Genomic DNA, 21,193 nt, shown 5'->3' with positions numbered 1-21,193 from the left:
ATTTAAGGAAACTAAACGGTAGCCATTTGGTTTTTCAAATGTTTTTGTAAGGTATTTGAAAAGCTATCAAAGTTAAAATCAGTTATGCTGCAATTATAGAGACCAATAGTAAATACTAGTAGTATTTTGTAAATCATTCAAGAGGCCAGTTTGTACCTTGTCAGTATCTCTGGAAAGCAACACCACTACGGAATCCCTGGGGAAAAAAAAAAAAAAGTATCTCCTGTTGATGCTCTTGCTGTTGTTGGAAGGGATGAATTCCTACCAGTAGTTTAGTGAATATATTTGTGGTGTCTATTTTAGAGGCTGATCTTCCTCTGATCTCACTGCATGCTTCCCTTTGAAACTGCAAGCACAGGGGTAGTTAATTTTGCATGCTCATAAGATGGGCAGTAAGTCACAATCTCATATTTACCTGAATGGAGAAATACTTGCTGTTGCCAGAAGTTTGGTATGTAGTAAACCTGTTCTCTGGCAGTCTGACTTCTTGGAGACTTGGAAACCTTCTCTGCACGGGGGAGGGAGGACTGGAAGGTCAGTTTGCACTGACACTGGTCAGCTGACTTTTACAGGAATCACTAAAATTTCGTCCTACTTCACTGTTGCACAATGAAGTAGCTCCAAATCAGGTCTCATTCAAAAGGCAGATCTCACTCTTGTCAGAAACTTGCTGCCCCAGGGAATGTAGCAAATGCAAATACTGCAGAGTACTGGGCCTCAGTGAAAATGATCTGATCCTTCACAACAAAACCTATTTTTCACTCTTTTTATCCCAGAGGTGTGTTTGTCTGGAAAGGAGCACCATTTGCTTCTACACCCAGGGCTGAAAGAGATGAATGTGGCACCCCTTCCACCACGACAACCGTCAGATGTCTCAGAAGCAACTAAGTGATTTCAGATTTTCAAATCCTATAGTGTATTTCATTTTTTTGTCTGGAAAGGATAATATTATCTGTTGTAACTGAGTGGCTGCTCAATATCCCTAAAATTGATTCCAACATGCTCTTCCTGTATTTTCAGCCTTTTCTTCCCCTGGTTCAAAAATCCATCTTAATCTGAGATTGGTAATTGTTTTTATCCAGGGAAGACTCATGCTAAATGTGTATACTTTTTAGCTTATAAACATTAACATTTCCTCACTATTCTAACTAGCTAAGTCTAGCAATATGAGAAACATATTAAGAGACTGAAAATAATCTGAGGCACACACAGAGAAAAGACTCTCGGACCAGTGCAAACCCAGGACATCAATTCAGCAATTCTCAAGCTTAGTAATAAATATAGGATTTGTCTACAGATGTCATTACTGGAGACTGGAGGGGGGAAAAAAAATAGCCAGATTTTTCCATCCCCGAAAATATCCTAAAGAAACATTTGGTGGCATTTAAATAGGAAAACATTATGCTATGCCAGAAACAAGTTTTACTTTTTAATATTTCTTTGAATTGCATGATAGTGATTATCAAAAGATGTTTGTGGTGTGAAAATATGTGGGCTCTTTTTGCTCGATTTTTTTTCCCCAAGAGGATCATGTTGAAACTTGTGGTCCTTTCTACATCTAAAAAAATTATAAAGCAGTTTAGGAGACAAGCTTTTGTTTACACTGACACAGATGGCTGGAATAAATTAGTGGACTCACTAAAGAACAGTTCATTTTAGTTTAAAATGCATTTGGACACTTATCAAAGCTCACATGGTGGCCATTTTATGTTATTTATTCATCTATTTGTGCTTTACAATTCCATGCCCAAAGGCTATGTCTGAGGAGTGGTCAGAGTTTCCTCCTAACAGAATTTATAATTATGTATATCTCACACTTAAAGCACATTTGTACTCCTGTACTGCAGCATATCCTGGGTTATCCTGTGCAGGTACTGTTTCTGAAGAGCATTGGAAATCCCACTGTAAACAAGCAGATACAAAGGGAAGGTGAACTTCTTCACTAATGTGAATGTTTTAAATCAAGCATTTTCCCTAAATTGGTGAAGAAATGCATAAAATGGTAACTATATACTTCAACATCAGTGCTGCTATTTGGGAGAGGTAGTGAGAAAAAGATTTCCCAAACTGACTCTTGAATTCCAATCCCCTTGGATTGGATTAGGATGAGGGAGCACAAAGGATGGTGTGGTTACTCTATGGCTCCATTTATGGACCTTTCAAAAACAGTACAGTAAAACCTTCCCCTCTCACACTTCAACTTTTTCATGTGCATACACTTGTTTCCTCCTTGTCACCCATACACTGAAGACATGCAACATAGATATCTCCAGAGTTGATAAAGCTGACCCTGGGATCAGTGGGGCTACTTCTTTCAACTTTAATAGTGATTTGCCTTGTCCTGGAAAAGCCAACACCATTACTACTGTGACTCCTAGTGTAAGGGAAGAAATCAAACTAACACCTGAGAAGCTACTGGGAGCCTTCAGAAGCAGTTTGTCATCTTCATGTCATTTTCTTGCTAATCCCATTTCTCCTGGATTCTTTGCATACTGCATATACCACCTTTAGACTGTTGTGCTTGGGAACTGACAAGCCAGACTGAGAGGGCAGAAGCAGCAAATAACTGACATGTAAATCTGTGCACTGTCATAGTGAGGTGCTCGAAGAAGGTAAAAGAGCAACTTGGGTGCACTTCAGGTTTTCCTGAATCCTGTGAATTTGACAGATGAACTTGCTTAAGTGTAATGTGTAATCTGGATTGCTAAATCAGGCATTCAGATGTTGAGAGATGCTAGCTGTGAGACTGTAACCACCTTTTCATCATATGCAATGAGGGAGGAAACTGGTCTTGGAATAAAAACAATGTGATTAAAGGCTGCCCACCAGGTCCAAGTTATAACTGCATAGCAAATTAAAGTCTGGAATGTCCTGTCTTTCTGGTACTTGAACTGATGTGAATCAGGGGCAGTTTTGAGGAAAAAGAGGAGTGTTCCTTGTATGATGTCAGTACTTTGAGACCTCTAGGCTTCTTAATACATCATTGCCAGAATTTGAATGCTGAACTTTCAGAGTTTACAGTTTACCCTTTAAACTCATAGATTAACCACTGCAATGGTTGGAGGAGGAATTTTTTGTTTTAGATTGCAGCTTGTGTTCCTGGAACCATTTGAATTTGAAGGACATAGCTTTGCTTGTTGCCAGCTGCCCTGCCCTGCCCTCCTCCACCCTCCCAGCTGGGCAGCCATTCCCAGCACAAGGCTGTTGTCGCTATTGTGGCGGTGAGTGCCTGGAGGTTTCCTGAGAAAGTTCATGTACAATTACTTCTTTGGCATGTGAGCAAATTTTACCTGAAGATCACAAGGAACAAAAGGTTAATGGCAGTTTTCAAAAGCCTATAATTCAACCAAACCTCAGCAGCATTTCATGCCAGAAGTGAAAGTTAGGTCCTTAGCATCACTGCTCTGTTTCTGCTGCTTTCAAAACCCTTCTAGGGGGGAGAAAAAAAATTCAGAAAAGACGAGGCTTAGCACTTCTTCAGGAAAAAAAGCCCAAACTATATTTAGGCTGTATAACACTTCTCTTATTAAAATTTCTTCTGCTTTAGAAAAGTGGGAATACTTGTATTCTGATGACTGTTGTACATGCCTCCCTGTTTCTGCCAGTTTATTTCCTGAAACAAAGTTCAGCTGTACAGATGCTCAGTGCTGATAAGAGCACTATTTGCCACAACTGAGTATCCAGAGATCAGAAGGGTGATCCATGGAAGGCCAGCCCTCCCGCACTGTTGCGGGAAGCTGGCAGCTGCAACAGGCTGACATAGACTGGCTGACTGCCATGGTTTACAGACAGTAAGTTGATCCCCAGAAGAAATGTGTGGGAGGGGAAATAAGAGGAGCCCTCTCTACTAAGAAATACAAATTGCAAGGTAAGGCAGGACATGGTCAGATCTCTGAATCCCTTTCCCTGACCTGTACTTATTGGCAGAATAAGCCCTGCTTCATTTGAAGAGAAAAACCCTACTTCTATGAAATTTAAATAGTGTTACTGTTTACTGGTTCCACAGGGCAGAAATCCTATGGGTGTCAGGTTTATTTGGCTTGGTAGGTAACATGGGGGTAAAGATATCTTATAACCTTATTTATTTATTGATTGATTGATTATTTATAACCTGCAGAGACAAAAGAAAATATGTGTGATGATACTTTCCAAAAAGAAATGGAAGTTCCTCAGAAGGGTGTTGTCTGTAACAGCTGAAAACCTGGCAGGACAGAATGCTGCTAAACCTCTTCTAATGTAACTGCTCCTTTAGAACAAATGGATGCAAACTTTGTGTCCAACCATCTACAGCACTTTACTATTTCACGCGCTTGTCAATATACTGATGTAGGTCAGGAGCAAACACAACCAAAAAAACTCTCCAGCTAGCACTAGAGACCACTGAGCTGCTCAGCAATTTTAATATTAATGAAATGAACCAGACTCTTGGATTCGTTAGAGATAAGTACTAGCAATGCAGGGGATCTTGCTTCTGATTTTCTTGCCAATCCTTTAAATGCTTTGCATGGGTGATTGTAATCAGTAAGAATTGTTATACCATAGTGCTGAAGCAGAGACTTGAGAAAACACAGCTCTCACTTGAGAAACAAAAGACCACAACCCTATTTCTCCGCATCTTACAAGGGAAACAAAATCTCTACTGGGCATCTCAAAAGTGCTCATTTATAGAGATGGAAAGAAATAAAATAATTACAAGGCAAAGAAAAATGTCCATGTTATTTTGTGACAGGCATTCTCTCTGGAGGCATGAAAGGAAAAGACAAACCTATTCTCTGCTGCTCCCAAAGGGTCATCAGTGTCCAGATATTACTTATACTTTTCCAAGCTTTTTATAAAGCAAATAAGTGTGGGAAGTTTTTTTAAAAATCCTTTTTAATGCTGTAATAAAGAAGGGAGAATGAAAGTTAACTGGATAAAATGAGCGCTGTAAAGAGCATGTTGAAGACCAGATCTGGGATTCTCTTTTGAGCAGGGGAGAAAGAACTCAAGAAGTTGCCTGGTACGCAAATTGGAAAAATCAAAGATTGATCGTAATTAAAACTCCTCTAGTGAAATGATAAGAAAAGCTCTCATATTTTGTGGGATCATAGGTGTTGTTACTTGAAAGTGCTGTCTAGAAATTGATGTTACGGTGGTTATTTTGGGTTTTTTTGGGTAGTTTTTGTTGTTGGTGTGTGGTGGTGTTTGTGTGTGTGTGTGTTTGTTTTTTTTTTTTTTAAATGGACAATACTTGCTTTTGCTGTTTAAGGTAGCAGGGAAGGTGGAACTTCTTTGTGGGCATGTTGCAGTGGGAATGTTTACTTCGGTGATACCATAAATGTTGTGTTTGCAGTATTAAACAACTGCAGTATCTGGGAGGAGATAAATTCAAGAGAGCACAGGGCCTGCCTGACCTGGCCTGCTCGTCCTTGTGGCACTGCCTGCGGCAGGATGGCTTCTGCTGGGGAAGGAATCTACTGAGGGGCTGCAGGGGGAGGGAAGGCTCGCTGCCCCTGGGGGGAGCAGGGTGAGGGTTCAGGGACAGCCCAGGCCAGCGGTGCGGGCAAGGGGGGGTGTGTGTAACCCGGGCAGGAGAGGGGCTCTGGCCCTCAGCACGGTGCTGTGGCGGCGGCTCTGGAGTGCAAGCTCCTCTTGCGGGATTTTCATGAAATAAAGAAACAACCAGGGTGAGGTTTGGCCACGTCCCGCGCTTTTCCCTTCCCACCAACAGGGACGGGGAAGGGAGAAGCACCGTGGCATGTGGGCCGAGACGGCGACTGCCCGTCGGCTCTGGCGCGGGGTGCTGCGGCAACTCATGGAGGCGAGGCCGGTCCCCGGGACACCCGCCCTTTGGGCAGCGGCGGTGCCGTGCGAGGCCTGCGGCTGCGGGGCCGATTCCCAGCGGGCGGAGCGTGCCACGAAGCCCTTGCAGAGGGCTCCTGCCCAGCCGTCGTCTCTCACCTCGGTGACCGTCGACGGCCGCCGCGGGCCTGAGGGCAGCTGCACGAGCCGTCGCCGCGCCGAGGTGCCGGGCCAGGAACGGTCTCGTCCGGCGGCGACACCAGCCCCTCGCCCCGCCGGGCCACCCCTGACCCGCGGCGGGGCGGCCCCGGCCCCGGCCCGGCGCGGGGGGCGACCGCCCACTTGGGCGTTGCTGTCCGGGCTGGCGGCTCCGCCTCCTCCCGCGCTCCGCTCCGCTCCACTCCGGGACTGCGGGGAGCCGGGGGAAGGCGGTGGCGGTGCGGACACCATGGCTCGTGTGCTGAGCCGGGACCCGGTGGACATTGAGGTACCCACTCGCCCTGCCGGGACGTGCGGCTGTCGCTAGCGGGGAGGGGGCTCTGCCCGGCGGCGGCGCCCGGGCCGGGAGCGCCCAGCAAAGTTTGGCTGCGTTAGGAAGTGCCGGGCCGCTGTTGCCGCTGCCCGCCAGCGGCGGCCGGGGCCTCGCTCCGCCGTGCCGTGCCGTGCCGTGCCGTGCCGCCCCGCCGCGGGGCCTGCCGCGGGCAGCCCCGGCCCCGGGGGCTGGCCTGCCGCCCGGGCAGCCGCAGCCCGTGTCGGGGGTGGCCGCCGGGGTGGCGGCGGCCTGAGGCACCGCTCCAGCCCTCGTCCCTGTCCCTGTCCCTCGCCCCGGTGAGCGGGGCCGCCGCGCGGTCGAGGGGTGTGTGGGGGCGTGAGGGGGCGGCGCCCGGCGCCTCCCCTTCTCCCCGCCGCCTTCTGTCACTCCCCGCCGGCGAAGTCGAGGGCTGGGTCTGGGCGAGCCCCGTCTCCCGCGGGGAGGTCTCCCGCCCGGCTCTGGCGGGGTTCCTGCGGGACAGTGCTGCTTGGGGGCCGTGGCCTGAGGAGGCCCTGGGCGGCCTCACGGCCCTCGAGCTGCCCGGGCGGACCCTCTCACAGCGCCTCACGGCCTCGGCCTCAGTGGCCCTCGAGGTGTGCGGGCCCTCGGTTCTGTGCTGTCCCGCTGCGGGCCCAGCTGAGCTGGTACCGCACCGTGTCTCCTGGGAGTAACGCAGCTGCGTGGCACGCTGAGTAGTATGGCAGGAGTAGCGCCATTGCTGCAAGTGGCCAGTACTAGTGTCACTTAACGTTTTTGCATGACATTCCTTGCTGCAGGTCAGACTGGGAGGCTGGAAGTAGGGTCCGGACATGTCCTGGTGCAAGGCAGAGGTGAGGTGGCGTGGAACCATGGCTAGTGCAGTGTAGCATGTGGTGAGCTCCTGCTGACGCTAGCCAGGCTGCATTGCTGGGACTCAAGGTAGCTTTTTCCGACCCTTCACAGGACCTTGCATGGGGCTGTAAGCTTTAGCTCTTTTTACAGAGTCCATTAAAGAACAAAGTGACAGTAAACCAACTTCTCGTTTGACAGTGGTGTTCCGGCCTGACACAACTTTTTGAAGTGCTATACCTTGAAGTTTAAAATACAGGTTTAGTGTGGGCTGTTGCAGCTCATTGAGGGCCCAGTCATAATATGCAAACATGCACAACAGCAGCTTGAATATACCTCTCTGTCAGTTGTGACTGAATTTTATCATCAATTCTTACATTCAGTTTTTGTGTCCAGACCGTTTCCTAACTGAGCTGCTGCTCAAACCATGACTAATGTCCAGAAATGCTCTTAGAGATACTCTGATAAAACTGAAACATGGAATGGATGGGAAGAATGAGTGATTGTAGAAATTTTCCTGGCAGTTAGGGAGGCACTGTGCTATGAAATCGGTACTGTCTGTCTTTTACTAGCTCAGTATTTTCAGAGCAGCCAATCTGGGATTTTTCTTCAAGTGCTGAAGTTCATTTTTCTATTACAAAAATTTGATTTTAGCAATATAAGTTTCTGAGTACTTTCCTCAAATTTTTAATGCAAAATATTTCTGGGATTACATTGTTTTGCATTTCTAGGTATGTATGAAATTCAGACAACAATGTATTTTTGTAGGATCATTAGTTGGTAATAGTATGCAGCATTGCATGATTTAGAAGGATGGATCTTGAAAAACACTAGTGTTTGCTTTATTCTCAGGTTGGAAATAGAAACTTTGATCAGTGTCTTCCTGTGGTTTTGTTTTCAGCGCTCATTTAAATAGCAAGGAAATCAAGGCGTCTACTTCTAACCAAATGTATTGTCCTTTCCCCATCTGCTTGAATAAATTTAGTCACTGTATGATTTGTCTCCTAGATGAATATATCAGAAATTACTGATTGGGGCTTCTTTTTGGAAAAAAAATAGTAGGTATTTTCAATTAAAATGTATTTTATCTTTTTTTTTGATGTAGGGGAGCTGCATGTTAGCTAGACCTATATCATTGTAGATAAAAATTCTCAGAAATTTGGTAGTTGAGTCAAGAAGTCTATCTACATGAGGACTGGCAGCACAACTTGAATACTTTGGTAATTTTTTTGGCTACGGTATAAAAACTGAAAGAATGTTTTCATTTAACTTATCTCAATGGTTAGTATTTCAAACATATAATTAAATTCATAGAATTCTATCTATAAATTCATATAATATATTATCTATGACCTTTGGAGTCTTGGTACTACTTTATCCTTTATTTAGATAGTTAATGCTGAATAAAAAGACTGATGTCATTGGTTAAAGAGGAGCCAAGAACCTGTATTAGAAGTAGCCAATTGGCTACTTCTCTATTAGAATCACAGCCAATTCTCCAAGTTACTTAAGAAGAATTCCAGGAAGCTATCTCTGAGGAATCTTGAACCCCTTGGTTGATTTAACCAGCGGCTTCAGCTCCTGAGCAAATCTGGCCTAACTAAAGAAGATGAAGAAATTGCATAGATAATCTTGTTCTAAAAGTCTGCTTTCTAAATTGTGGTAGACTAGGAGTGTTGTGATTAAAATACAGGGTCTTCTCAAAAAATATTAGTGTTAGAAAAAACCAAAGTAAACTACGAAACAAAAAACCCCAGACCTCCCCTCCCCCCGGGCAAAAAACCCCCAACAAACCCAAAACCAAAGAAAACCCCAAACTACTGGCAACCCCACAAAACCCAGATGTTGCCTTTTTTTGAGTCTGGTCAAATCTCTGTCAAAATGTTCTGAGAATATTCCTTGAGTGCAGAAACTCTAAGCAAAAGGAAAGCAAGCCCATTCCAAAATAGGTGAAAGCACCTACCTTGGATACATGGTGCAAGGACTTGTCTTGGCTTTTTGTTTATTACATCTTTAGATTTTTATAGGAAGTTTTGAAATCTACCGTATTAAGTACATCATTCCTTTATTAACTTGTAGTGTGCAACAGTGTTTGTTAAATGTATGTTGAAACTCCAGATAGTTTTTACAGGCTTCATACATACCTTTCCCAATGATACTCTGGGAAAGTAAGCCTTTTTTTTTTTTTAAGCTGGTTCCTTATTATCATTGTGTGTAAACCATACATAATTGTATCTGTTGGAAACTTCATGGTTCTTTAAAGAATTAAAGTTGTCAGGTCAAGTACTCAGAAGTTAATGAGTGGCAAAACTGTGAAGTGCTGAGTAGAATCTTAACTTAGTTTCTTGAGTTCACGCAGGATGACACAACCTTGACTGACATTATTTAATACTGTTCTCTGTGTGCTGTGTTTTTCTGACTGCATTCCAGTCTTTCTCTGTAGTCTCTCCAGGCATCTCATTTGGTGATGTTTGGGTGGTGGATACTTTCTAACTCTTTGCCATTTAGTCTACAGCTAGTTAGAGTAGGTCTCCCAGGCTTCCTTGGTAAGGGCTTCTCAGGAGAGACGCTTTGCCACATTGTTCTCACAAACCTAAACCACTGACAGTAAATTAACACCCACCCCCCACATACCTTAGTATGAAACAGCATTATCGTTCTTACAGTAGGTAGAGAGTATGTTGGCATTTCACAGATCTAACCTTCCCTCTGAATCATCTATTACGTATTTAAAGGAGAGTTGGGTGTTGACAAATGGGTAATTCCTTGCTGGGCCAGCAGCTGGCTACCTAGCATGCTGTCACAGCTGTTTCCAGATGTTAGCACTGATGCCTGACTTGTGAGAATAAAAGGAAAGGTGTGAAGGGTTAGAGCCATGTTCTAAAATAGCAATCTGGTAATTGTCTGAGAATTACTGGGGTGAATTTGTGTCGCTTTCCTTTATAATATAATGAACATCATCACTGTACCTGTGTGAAGCTTTCTCTTCATTTAGCTTTAGAACTATAGATGTATCTTAAATCACATCTTTTTGTTTGAAAAGTTATTATAAAATTCATCCATTTGCTGTGCTGCTTGTGTGCTGTACTCTTATTTCTGTGGTGGAGTAATCCATAGGTATAAATAAGTTGCTGTTACCTATTGTGGACAAAAGCTTTACAAAGTATGTTAACTTCAGGGTAGAAAGGAGTGCTGCTTAAGGGCCAGACTGTGCTCATTAGGTGCTGAGCTTAGTGAGGACACAAAAGGCTGCAGGAATTCCTCAGTGCATAGCAGGCACGTGTGTGTTGATTTTCTTCAGCAGAAAAATATAAACTGCTCTCTGAAGGCTGCTAACGAAGTTGGAATGAGGTTATAGCCTGTCTGAGCAGCTCACCAAGGGTGCAGACAGCACACCTGAACTCAAAGGCCGCAGCTGGTTCAAGGGTTGGGTAGATGGGGGAAGAGGACTTCTTGTGCCATGCTTCCTGCTGCATGTAAGGGGCACCTGGGAAGTGCCCCTAAGCCTCAAGGAAGCTTTATTGTACAACATGTCATGTCTGTAGCACTTAAAGTAGCATGTGTGATAGCTGTGACTGTTCTTCTTTCCCTGGGATATATACTTAGGGGGTGCTACAAATTATGGACTATGACAGCAAGGTAAGCAAGTTTTGCCTGTCAGGTTTATTCTCCGAATACCAATGGACTAGAACAGTGAAAGACTGCAGGTAGCAAAGGCAGTGCCTTGAAGATATGTCTGAGAGCTAAGCTTGGTGTCCTCCAAGGGGGGAAGCAGAGCAAGGATTGAAAAAGTAAAGAATGCTGTAAAAACACAGGAAACCTCCAGCAAAATAGCAGGGAATCCTACTAGTCAGCATGGCTCGCAAAACTGTCAAACAACAGTTATGTGAATAAATAGCTGAAGCTAGCTTTCTTTGATCTAGGCTAAACTTTTATTTTTAAAATCCCCAATTATTACAGTGTCTCTGCCTGTTGTAGATACCTGCTAGTTGTTTGAAGTTCTGTAATGAAGCTTTAATATGTATATATTTTTTTAAAATTATTGCTTTATAGCTTGCCATGATGATCAGATGCCTGTTCCAGATTGATGGCTGTGTCTTCCTAGGGTCATTTGACAAGCAATCAGTGAGGAAAGAAAACTTTCTGTTTAATGAATTTCTCGAGCTCTTTCATTGTTTTATTGTAGTAAACTCTTAGCTGAGTGGAACAGCAATTATAGCATGATTACTAAGACCTTGTGGAAAATTATAGACCACAATTATCATGTCTGTCTTGGAGAATTGAAGAATATGATTTACTCATCAGGTTAAAGCCTGCTTTGGCAAATAGGAAGGAAAGTCTTCTGTATGAAACATTTTATCTTTTCATGCAAATCCTGTTGATGCTCAAAAGATTTATACGTGGTCTTGCCTCCACTGCCAGTAGTCTGCCAAATTGTAACCCTGAAATTCAGTCAAGTCCTCCAGAAATAATGATATTGGAAAAAAACCCCACCTAACTCTCATGCTTTTAATTTTTGTTTGACCTTTGAGTTTTACTGTTACTCATGAATTCAACTCCCAAATTTTTCCACATTTTAAAAATTTTACCCTTTTTGTAAGAAGGTCTTTAAATTAAGATCTGTTACTCCCACTTTTTCTCATTGCTGGAACTTACAAGTTGTCACTGCAGTTAACAACTCTGAAAATAAGAAGGAACTGAAATTAATTTTCCTTTTTGTTACATAAATGGATTTCATGATGATTTTGTTGTTTAGACTTGAATTTTATTCTTTCCTCTGCTTAGTGTTATGTCTTTTAAGAAAGTAAAACTACATGTTGATATAGGAAGCTGAGATCTGTAAGGCAGGATTTTGCCCATCAGATGTGACAAGAGTGCAGTGATGCAGGGCAGTCTTTTGAGATGTATTTGAAGAGGTGTAGTTTTAGCAGCAGGGCAGAACTTGCAGAGTTTTCAGTGCAGCCGATAGGTGTGGCTGTATCTGACAGACTGGGATTTGCTTGGACCCAAGGTTGCACAACTATCTCCATTCTACAAGCCAGTCTACATGCATGGTGCAGTTTGTGCTACCCAAAGGCAATTGCTGCTGCTTTTTAAATGCATGCTTTTTAAAAATCTCCCGTCCATCCTATCCTGTGTCATTTTGCCAGTGTCAGTAAAATGACTCAGGGAGCACAAACATAGCTGTCACTGAGTTGGGAGCACACTTCTTAAAATGTTGAGAAAAGCTGAAATTTCTGGTGGTTGCAGACAAGCTGGATTGAGTATGTCCTGTTTGTTCTGGCTATACTAACCCTTTGACAGCACGGAGTTCAAATCAAAAACTGCTTTCTCTCCCTCCCTGGTTGCCTGGCAACCTCCCTCCTCTTATTAGCATATGATTTCTATTCCTTTTTTTATTTCATCAGTACAGTGTTACACACTCTGCTCCTTGCCCTGTGCTGTCGCCTTTGAGAAGAGCAGGATTTGTGCCTCTATATGAGACTTCGGCAAGTATGTGATTTGGCAAAGAGATCAAACATTTGGGGTTAGGAAACCTTTGGCCATAAACGTCTTGTCAGAAGCTCAGAGGGTGTCGTTTGTGTGGGCATGTTATTCAAAGTCTTTTCATTTTCATTTGCTGTCATTTGTGTACTAAGGGCAGATTTCTTCTTGCAGATCAGAACAGTATAAATCTTTGATGTTTTTACATGTGCAGAGCATCAGTTTGTGAAACATGCCAACAGAGATTGGCTATACAGGTCTTGGTGGGCATTTTGTTGTCTTGGTCTGTATGCAGTTCAAATGCGATGCCATAATTCAGAATGTAAATATAAAAAAAATCAGATATATACAGGTCAGATTGGAGTGGGGAAGAAAGCAGGTAAAGAAGTAAGTGGAGGAAATGAACTAAATTCTTCAGTTTTCTTCTTACAATAATGCTGATTAGAAATAAGAAGAATATTTTGCCTTCACATTGGCAAGATGTATTCTTTTATGAAATAGCAGGTGATTCAGACTGGGTCTTAAGTTTAAATTCCTTTTTTTTTTTTTTCTGATTATGGACTCTTACAACTATAAGAAATACCTGAATCTCTTCTGGTGTTGCAGATGGCAAAGAACATAGGATTCAAGGGGACAGCGTCTTCAAATATCATTAGAAAAAAACTAACAGCAACAGCGCAAATTAGAAGACACAGTGAAGATGAAATGCCAAAGCAAGTACATTTGGGACTGGTTAGATCAAGATATGTATAGGATTTTTTTCTTAATGTTATCCAAATCATAAACTATTACCCAGTTAAGTTGTAGTAGAATCACCATTCTCAGCCCAGATTGACACCAAAGAGATCAGTTTTCCTTGCAAGCAGGAAGAATGCAAGAATCTATTTGTGAAGCAATTCTGTTTTGTACTCTGCCCCCGAGACAGCTCAGAAGTCACTGTATAAACTCCCTAACTGCCTTACAACAGAAGTGAGGTTTATTCCCCTTGGAAATGTATCATCTGGATGACTAGCATGTCTATATCAAACCTATGAGTGTATTTGTGAAGGTCTTAGAGTAAACTGAGATTCCGCATTAAACAGTGGTAGGCCTTAGTCAAAGCCGTGAGATGTTTTAATTCCATCAGATGTCAGTGTATTAGCATTGTGAGTGGTGGGAGGTGACTTATTCCGTCTGACAGCTGTAGAAGGTCAACCTTAGATGGCCAGTCTTGGGTGACTGCTCAGGCTGGGGATAGGGAGAAATACACCCATACTTTTGATGTGTAGACTCAGAACAAATGAAATAACCCGCTTTTTCAACATCCTTGTTTTCTGATGCTGTGGACTGAGTTGGGCAATTTCACTTCTGCCATCTGTCAGAATACTTAGACCTTCTTATGAAGCATCTGGTCTCTTACCATGGTCAGAGATGCCTCACTAAGCCAATGTGGAATTTTGAGTGGTTTTAGGTCTTGCAGACACTTCACGATTTGAAATTAGGGTAAACCCACCTATAAAAGGTTTGTTTGTTTGTTTGTTTGTTTTTTTATATTGCTTCCATTGTTTATACATATAGTTTCAGAAAGCTTTATTACTATGATAAATATTAATATATGTGATGCTGGTATTTTATTTGTAAATTTAAAGTGATAAACATAACGAAGTCCTTGAAATGCCAAACCTTTCAACTCTGCTCAAGCCAAGGTTCAATTTTATTTTCAGTATGACATTTGCTGCCTGAAGTGTTACAAGTGACTTGACCTTAAAATTACGTTTATTTTAGTTCATTGAAATGGTTGGCCTTTCCAGTTCAGCTTGACACCAACAGTGCAAATGGGAGAAGGCAGACATGCTTGCCTGTGACTTCATTTGAAAGCTAATTAAAAAAATATCTAGGTGATGAATCTAAATATTTTCATTTAGATGGGATAGTAGCCATCAGTTAAAGGCAATCATGGTGCATTCTGACATTTTAATTTCAGGTTCAAAACCAATTATGTATGTAATTAAAGAGAGAAGTGTCCAGGCAGCCAAGCTGTCTTGATTTACACATCTTGCCGGTGTGTGCAGTTTTTAAGAGATGTACCTGTGAACACCACTTCGAGAATGTAGAGATGAGATGGAAAAATGGAAAGCTGCTTTGAAAGTTTGATGTTAATCTCTTATTCCTAATGATGCTCTTCTTTCAAGTATTAGTCCTATGTGCAATGTTATTGGGTTTATATTTATTATGGAGATTGGACTCTGTGCCACTTTCAGATTGGTTGTTGTGGTACCTAGTTTATTTATTAATATATTGCTGCACACTTTCCTTAGTTCCTTGTTGTGATTTTGTTAGCTGTGCTCCGAGAGGCCTGATTTAAATTGAACCAACTTCTGTTGAAATGAACTCTCCTGGCCAGGGTTTTCTGAGTCAACAAAATGTTTGACCAACTTGTAGAGAATGGAGCAGGCTGCTGTGCAGGAGGTGCATCTCTGAAAATTGGGCTACTGTTTCCTAAAGCAGGGATGTTTGCTTGTGCTGTACAATTTGCACAGGGCTGTCTACCCAGCCTTGAGACAGGTCCTCATACTGCTCAATCACATCTCTGTTAGTTGATTAAGGACTGATAATACTGTGCTTTGAAGGAAGCCCTTTGCAGTCTTGAGATGAAAGTACGGAAGGCAGGACATGTCCTTCTGGGTGAGGAGAAATGGGCTGATAATGGCTGATAATGTGGAGGAATCTAGAGGTAAGGAGAAATAAAATAGGCACTGGAAGCAAGCTATTGCTGAATTTAACAATCACAGCATTTTCGTTTACAGCCATTGCACTGTTAGGATCTATACTAGCATCTATGCTCATTATAAAATGCTTGTTTTTGCCTTGATTGTGAAGGGCATTCTATGAAACCCAGTTCTATTCTGCTCTTAACAATAAGCTGACTACCCTCCCATCCAGGCATGTCTAGCATCCATGCAAAACTCCAGAATGAATGTGTGAAAGTAGGTAGAAGTGTTCGAATAGGTTATTAAAAATGTAGACCCATAATGTGAGTAAAGAAGATTGGAAGTATAAAAAGAGGTTTTACACCTGGAAGTTATTATAGTTATTTAGATTGAACGAGAATAATAACCAATTGTTTTCTAAGATGTATGACACATTTATGAAAAACCTTGAAGGATAAATGGATCTTTTTAGTATGCTACTTCCACAAAGGACTCTATGAATAAAATAATAGTGAGAGAACTCTCAGTGGATGCTGAATACTGCTAATTGATGAAATTATTACTTATTACACTGCAACTGAACTCTGCTTAGAAACACTATTTTCAGTATGATTTTTTGAAAATGACAGCTGAAATGTAAGAGGCTTTGTATTGAAAGTGAATAGTGATAATTTCTTGATATCTTTGAGATGAAGGATATTTCAATGACAGTTAAAACTGAGAAAAGTGATTTTTTTTTTTTTTTTTAAGTGCTCAGATCATGGATTATTGCTATGGAAATAAAATGAACTTTTCTGAAATCAATAAAGTAGACTTAATGTGGATTTATGAGACATTTAAAAAATAATTTAAAGTATTCTTATTTATAATAAAGCAGTCAATTATTTGTGTCAGCAGTTTTCATATTATGTCACATGTTAAGGTTAAAAATTAGATTTGTGAGATAGGGTGTAGCCATCGTATTTAGGAAATTTGTAAATTAAATCAGTATTGAAGTAATTCATGACTTACTGCTCAGGGCAAAAATGGGAAGGAGTATCAGATTTGACTTTGATTTCATGCTGATGGAATTAAAGCCCGCTGTCCTTCTTGGTGTGTCACTTTAGGTCTATGTACCAGCTGTTAAGGAACGTTATCAGTAAATGGTGTGAGGATCTGTGCGCAAGGTGTTGTGTAGTGTAATATTTTGGAATGTAACTACAGGTGAATGTAAGATCTGATTTCAACCTTAACAAATTTGTTCATCAGTGTTAGAGGTATACCTCCCTCCCCTGCAATCTTGGCAGCCTTCAGAATCCGAGGGACAAAGTAAGCTTGTGCAAATTCACTCACAGGCTTGCGTGTGGGTGTGTGTGCGTGCTAATGACAGGAACACAAGATGGGAGATTAGAGGTGGTTCCCAGATTTATTCTGCTTCCATTTTAAATCTGTGTTTGATATTGCCCTTTTTTCAGTTCCAATTGAAAACACAAAATCTTAAAGATTTTTAGTAAGCTTATACATAGCTCTTCAAAACAGATGGAAGTGAGAGAGTGACAAAAGAGTTAGGAGAGAAAAAAAATCAAATAAGATAACCACAACAGAAGCTGTTCTAGAACACTGGTGATAAAATGCAGAAATGAAATGAATACAGAACAGAAAAAATGAAAATATTATCTCTTCTCAAAAACCCTACAGTCTGAGTAAAATGTCAGCAGTAACCAATACTATTGACTGCTGAAGGGCCAGTTCCAATTTGTTACGATATGATAAGGAACAGTTTTCAGAAGACTGTAGAATATTTGTTCTTAATGCAGAGTAGCTTGCATGTTGCCAAACCTTGGCACCAGGAGAGGAGATAAGATGAATTGATTTAGGAACCCCAAGAAGTATTTATCACAAAATCAAGGTTAGCTCATTTTTAACTCCCAGTGTAATGTAATCTCTATGCACTTACTCAATGAACCCTTAATGAAAAATATATAAGCAGTCTTGAGAGTTTTGTCAAAACTCTATTAGTGCTGGAACAGTGTTCTTGTCATATTTGCTCTCTGATTTGCTTTTGTAATCTCAGCTGAACAGCTAACCAGCTCCTTCACCTAGGTATGCCTTCCATCCTGGTCAGTGGAAGGCAGGAACATGGGGATAGAGGTCTTCTTTTTCCAGGGTCACTCCAGTAACCATTAGACTTATGCAAAAATGGCTGCTCTTGTAATTTCCTGTGACTCTTCCCCCTTTTTCCCCATTTCAGATGGAATTTAGGAAACTCATGCATTTGAGTAGAGGTAAGTGTTTAAACTCAGGTAGAGTTTTAGGCTGTGAACCATAATCGTAGAGGAATGCCTGTGCAAAGGCTGCCAGTTGGTAAGTCCAGGAGGCTGAGAGAACATTGTGGTTGTGTGGCTGTGTACCTCTTGTCTGTTTGGTATTTTGTCAGACCCAGATGGGGTGTCCTGCTGCTCATACCAAATAACAAAGGCATGTTGATGTGAGAGAAGTGTTTGTTAATATTTCCATCCTATTTGAATGACAGCTTTGGGGTCTTGTATTATGTAGTCTAGGAAAGAGAGTCTTGTCCTGTCAGCAAGATGGGAATTATATTTTTGCAAAAGTCCAAAACTTAAATTTTTCTGCAGCTTGGAATGAAAGACTTTAGAATTATTACAGTATGTTTATAGGAGAACTACTTAAATACATTTTTAGAAAACCTTAAAAATTATAAAAATAATAATTCTTCCCTGTTCAGAGGACACATAGCAGAAATGCAGTTTGGCTTGATAAGTAAAAGAGTTGGAAAATAATACTACTACACACAACAGTCTTTATAAAGTATGTTAAAAATAAGTTTTCTATATAAGCATGTGACAAAGTATGATAGATAAGAATCCAAATGTTTGCTGTCGTGTTTTTAGATTGGGCAACCTAATCTGATTATCCTGGTTTTTTGAGTATCGCCTCTGGCCCACACATTCAGCAGTATTTAATGTCAATAAGATTTAAAAATTGTTGAATAAGGGCAAAGAACTCCAAGGTATTTCTTTGTATTCCCCATTACTGATGTGTTCCATTGTCATCTATAATGCATGTGATACCGTATGTATTTATGGAATGTCACATTTCTTTGCTTAAAGGTGTCAACATAGTATCACCATGTGATTCTGCAAAAGATGATGATGATATGGTAAAAGGAAAAGGAAAAATTGGCAACAGTTTCATCTTACCTTACTTGCATGGGCTATTAAATTTTATTGCTTGAAAATTGGCTGTGTTACTTTTTCAGTTATCAGACATTTAATAATATTTTAATATGTGACTTCACATATCAAACATTTATAATTAACAAATCCTTCACATACCTGTTTTCCTTTTAATGTTTTTTTTTCTAATTCCTTTTTGATTAGGATGCTCTGATGTATACACAAAATTATTAGAAAATCAGTAGTTCCGTTGTCAGTTTTGTATTTTACCGTTGTATTAAACAGTTGCTACTGAAATTTTTGTAGGAGTTTGCACATTCATTGCACATAGGTAAGTTTACTTGTTGCTTCTTAATGTTGCAACAGATTTAGAAAGTCAGTACTGATAGATAGTTGACATGTTCTTGGAAGAAATACAAATGTTCACATGTTTCAAGCACTGAATGTACTAGATCTTTTGGATGTATATTGTCACTCTCACCCTCGCATTTCAGGTTCATTTATTGGACTTTGAAAATCACCTTTTAACGAAGTTTTCAGAACATTGCTTTCCTCAGCTAAAATTAGTTCCTCTGATTTTGCCAATGATTAAACTTAAAGCGGTAATAACTTTTAATGTAAATTTACTATGATCAAAAGTCAGTAGAGCATTCACTTTTCATTAACTGTCATGTCTCTAGTACAAGTTTGGGTTTTGGTTAAGCAAACACCTGCAATTGAGGGTTCAGTTGAGAGGTTCAGTTGTGGGGATACAATGGCCTATTTGGTTTTGACACTGAGTTTATTTCCAAAGGCAACTGAGCTTGCTTTCTCCTTCAATGTGTTTGTCTTGCAGAAAAATAGAAGTAAGATGTAAATGTACGTGTATGATAATGATCCTTTTTGCTGTGAGATAGTCATTAAATGATTCTTCATATGAGTGAGCAGTTACAAATATTATTTAGTATTCCTCATGTAACAGAGCAATTTGATGCGCAAGCAATCGAGGCATAGGTAAATATTATAGTGAGGAAACCAAAAACTTCTGTTATACCTGTGGTGCAGACCCAAATATTTTCTGATGCTTTAATTTTTGATTTGTAAAGAAGGAAGATATTTTTATTAGGAAGATGAAAAAAGGTAACATTGAGTGTAGTAGGTTTCACAGACTGTGGAGACTATGCATGTGCTTACTTTTAAAGTAACAGCAGTCAAGAATCTAAAAATCAAGGCTGAGATACCAATTGCTCTGTTTTTTTGCACTTAGCCAATTCGTTGGATGACTAAATACTATGCAGTTAGGGAGAAAATGTATTAAAATGTTAAATGTAGGTGTAAAAGGATAGCTGCACCAAATTTTAAATGCTGCTTTTTTTTTTTTTTTTAAAGGCTGTAAATTAAATCATATTTTAGTCAAGAAAATAAATACATAATAGTAAATTCAACTTTGAGTAAATCCATGAGAGCTGTGCTCAGCTACACCTTCACTGATTTTGCTGTGTTAACCCTAATACCTTTTGATGTAGTGTATTTTTTATAGTGCAGAAATGTGATCTATCACAGAATAGGATGTTCCTGGAGAAGCCTCAGATCTGAGAACTTTATCTTGTGGTATGGTGGAGTCTGAGCCCACTTTAAGCTGTGTGGCTTTTAATGTATATGTGTTTGTGCTAACTATGTGAATAGTTCACTGAATACTGGCATACTACTTATATACTTAAAAGTTAAGCATAGAGGGTGAGTATTCACTTTAGTTTTCCCTGTGAAGGTCAAGGTATTTCTGCAGAGATTAGTTGTGTCAAGGAGGTAGCGTGCAGAGTTTCCAGCAGTGGAATTTACCACCCAGAGCTCTTCCAATAGAGAGGAGTGATTGTTATCTATGGGAAGCAAGTGACACTTTTTGTTTTCTATTTTAATAAACCTTGTAGGATTTACAGTAATACCTAGCATAATGCATTGCTGGGGTAGAGAAATCAGCTCTTAGCCTGAAAGTTAATGTATCAACAAAATCAGGTAAACCATGTTTAGGGTTGTGTAATTTTGCTGCTTTATTAATCTGTAATTTATTAACTTTGCTTACATAACAGAAAGTGTGTGAGGTATCCAACTGTTACGGTTTGAGCTCAGAGGGTAACTGAGCACCATGCAGCAGCTCAGTCCCCTTCCTCTCCAGTGTCAGGAAGGAGAAAATAAAGCAAAAGGCTCAGCAGTCGAGGTAAGGACGGAGAGGGATGAATCACCCATTGTAGTTTTGAGCAAAAACCAGACTTGTTAGGGGAAGAAAAAAAGAACATAGTTTTAATTCAGAGACTAACAACACCACTTAACAGAGTAGACTGAGAAGCATTACCACACCTTGAAAACACCTTACCCCATCCCTCCCTTCTTCCCAGGCTCTGCTTTGCTCCTGAGATCTCTACCTCCTCTTCCCCCAGTGTCACAGAGCACAGGGAATGGGGGATGCAGTCAGTCCTGCTGCTTCTTCCACCTTGGGGAGGGGAATGACTTCTGGCATTCTTCCCCTGCTCCAGGGGAGTCCCCCTCTCACAGGAGACAGTCCTCCACAAACTCTGACATGAATCCTTCCCACAGGCCGCAGCATTTCCCTAGCTTCTCTGGCGTGGGTTACACCTGTGTGTTGCAATCCTCCCAGCCCTGAACTGCAACAGTGGGGCCTTCTTTGCACACAGTTCCAGCCTTCTTCAGGTGCAGTCACCTGTCCC

At 41.1% G+C, this 21,193-nt stretch overlaps 1 protein-coding gene across 1 annotated transcript in view; it reads left to right on the top strand.

The window, feature by feature from the left end:
- Positions 1–6,190: 6,190 nt before the first annotated feature.
- DPYD (dihydropyrimidine dehydrogenase) overlaps positions 6,191–21,193 on the top strand; it is a 369,160-nt gene continuing 354,157 nt past the window's right edge. Inside the window, exon 1 of the mRNA XM_074907341.1 lies at positions 6,191–6,268. Within this exon, the coding sequence (XP_074763442.1) occupies positions 6,230–6,268 (39 nt within the window). The 5' untranslated portion in view covers positions 6,191–6,229. The remainder of the gene's footprint in view (positions 6,269–21,193) is intronic.

The sequence above is a fragment of the Athene noctua genome, chromosome 5 (assembly GCF_965140245.1).
Source record: "Athene noctua chromosome 5, bAthNoc1.hap1.1, whole genome shotgun sequence".
Taxonomy (NCBI): domain Eukaryota; kingdom Metazoa; phylum Chordata; class Aves; order Strigiformes; family Strigidae; genus Athene; species Athene noctua.
Note: the sequence above shows the minus strand (reverse complement) of the source record. Positions and strands in the feature narration are given on the sequence as shown.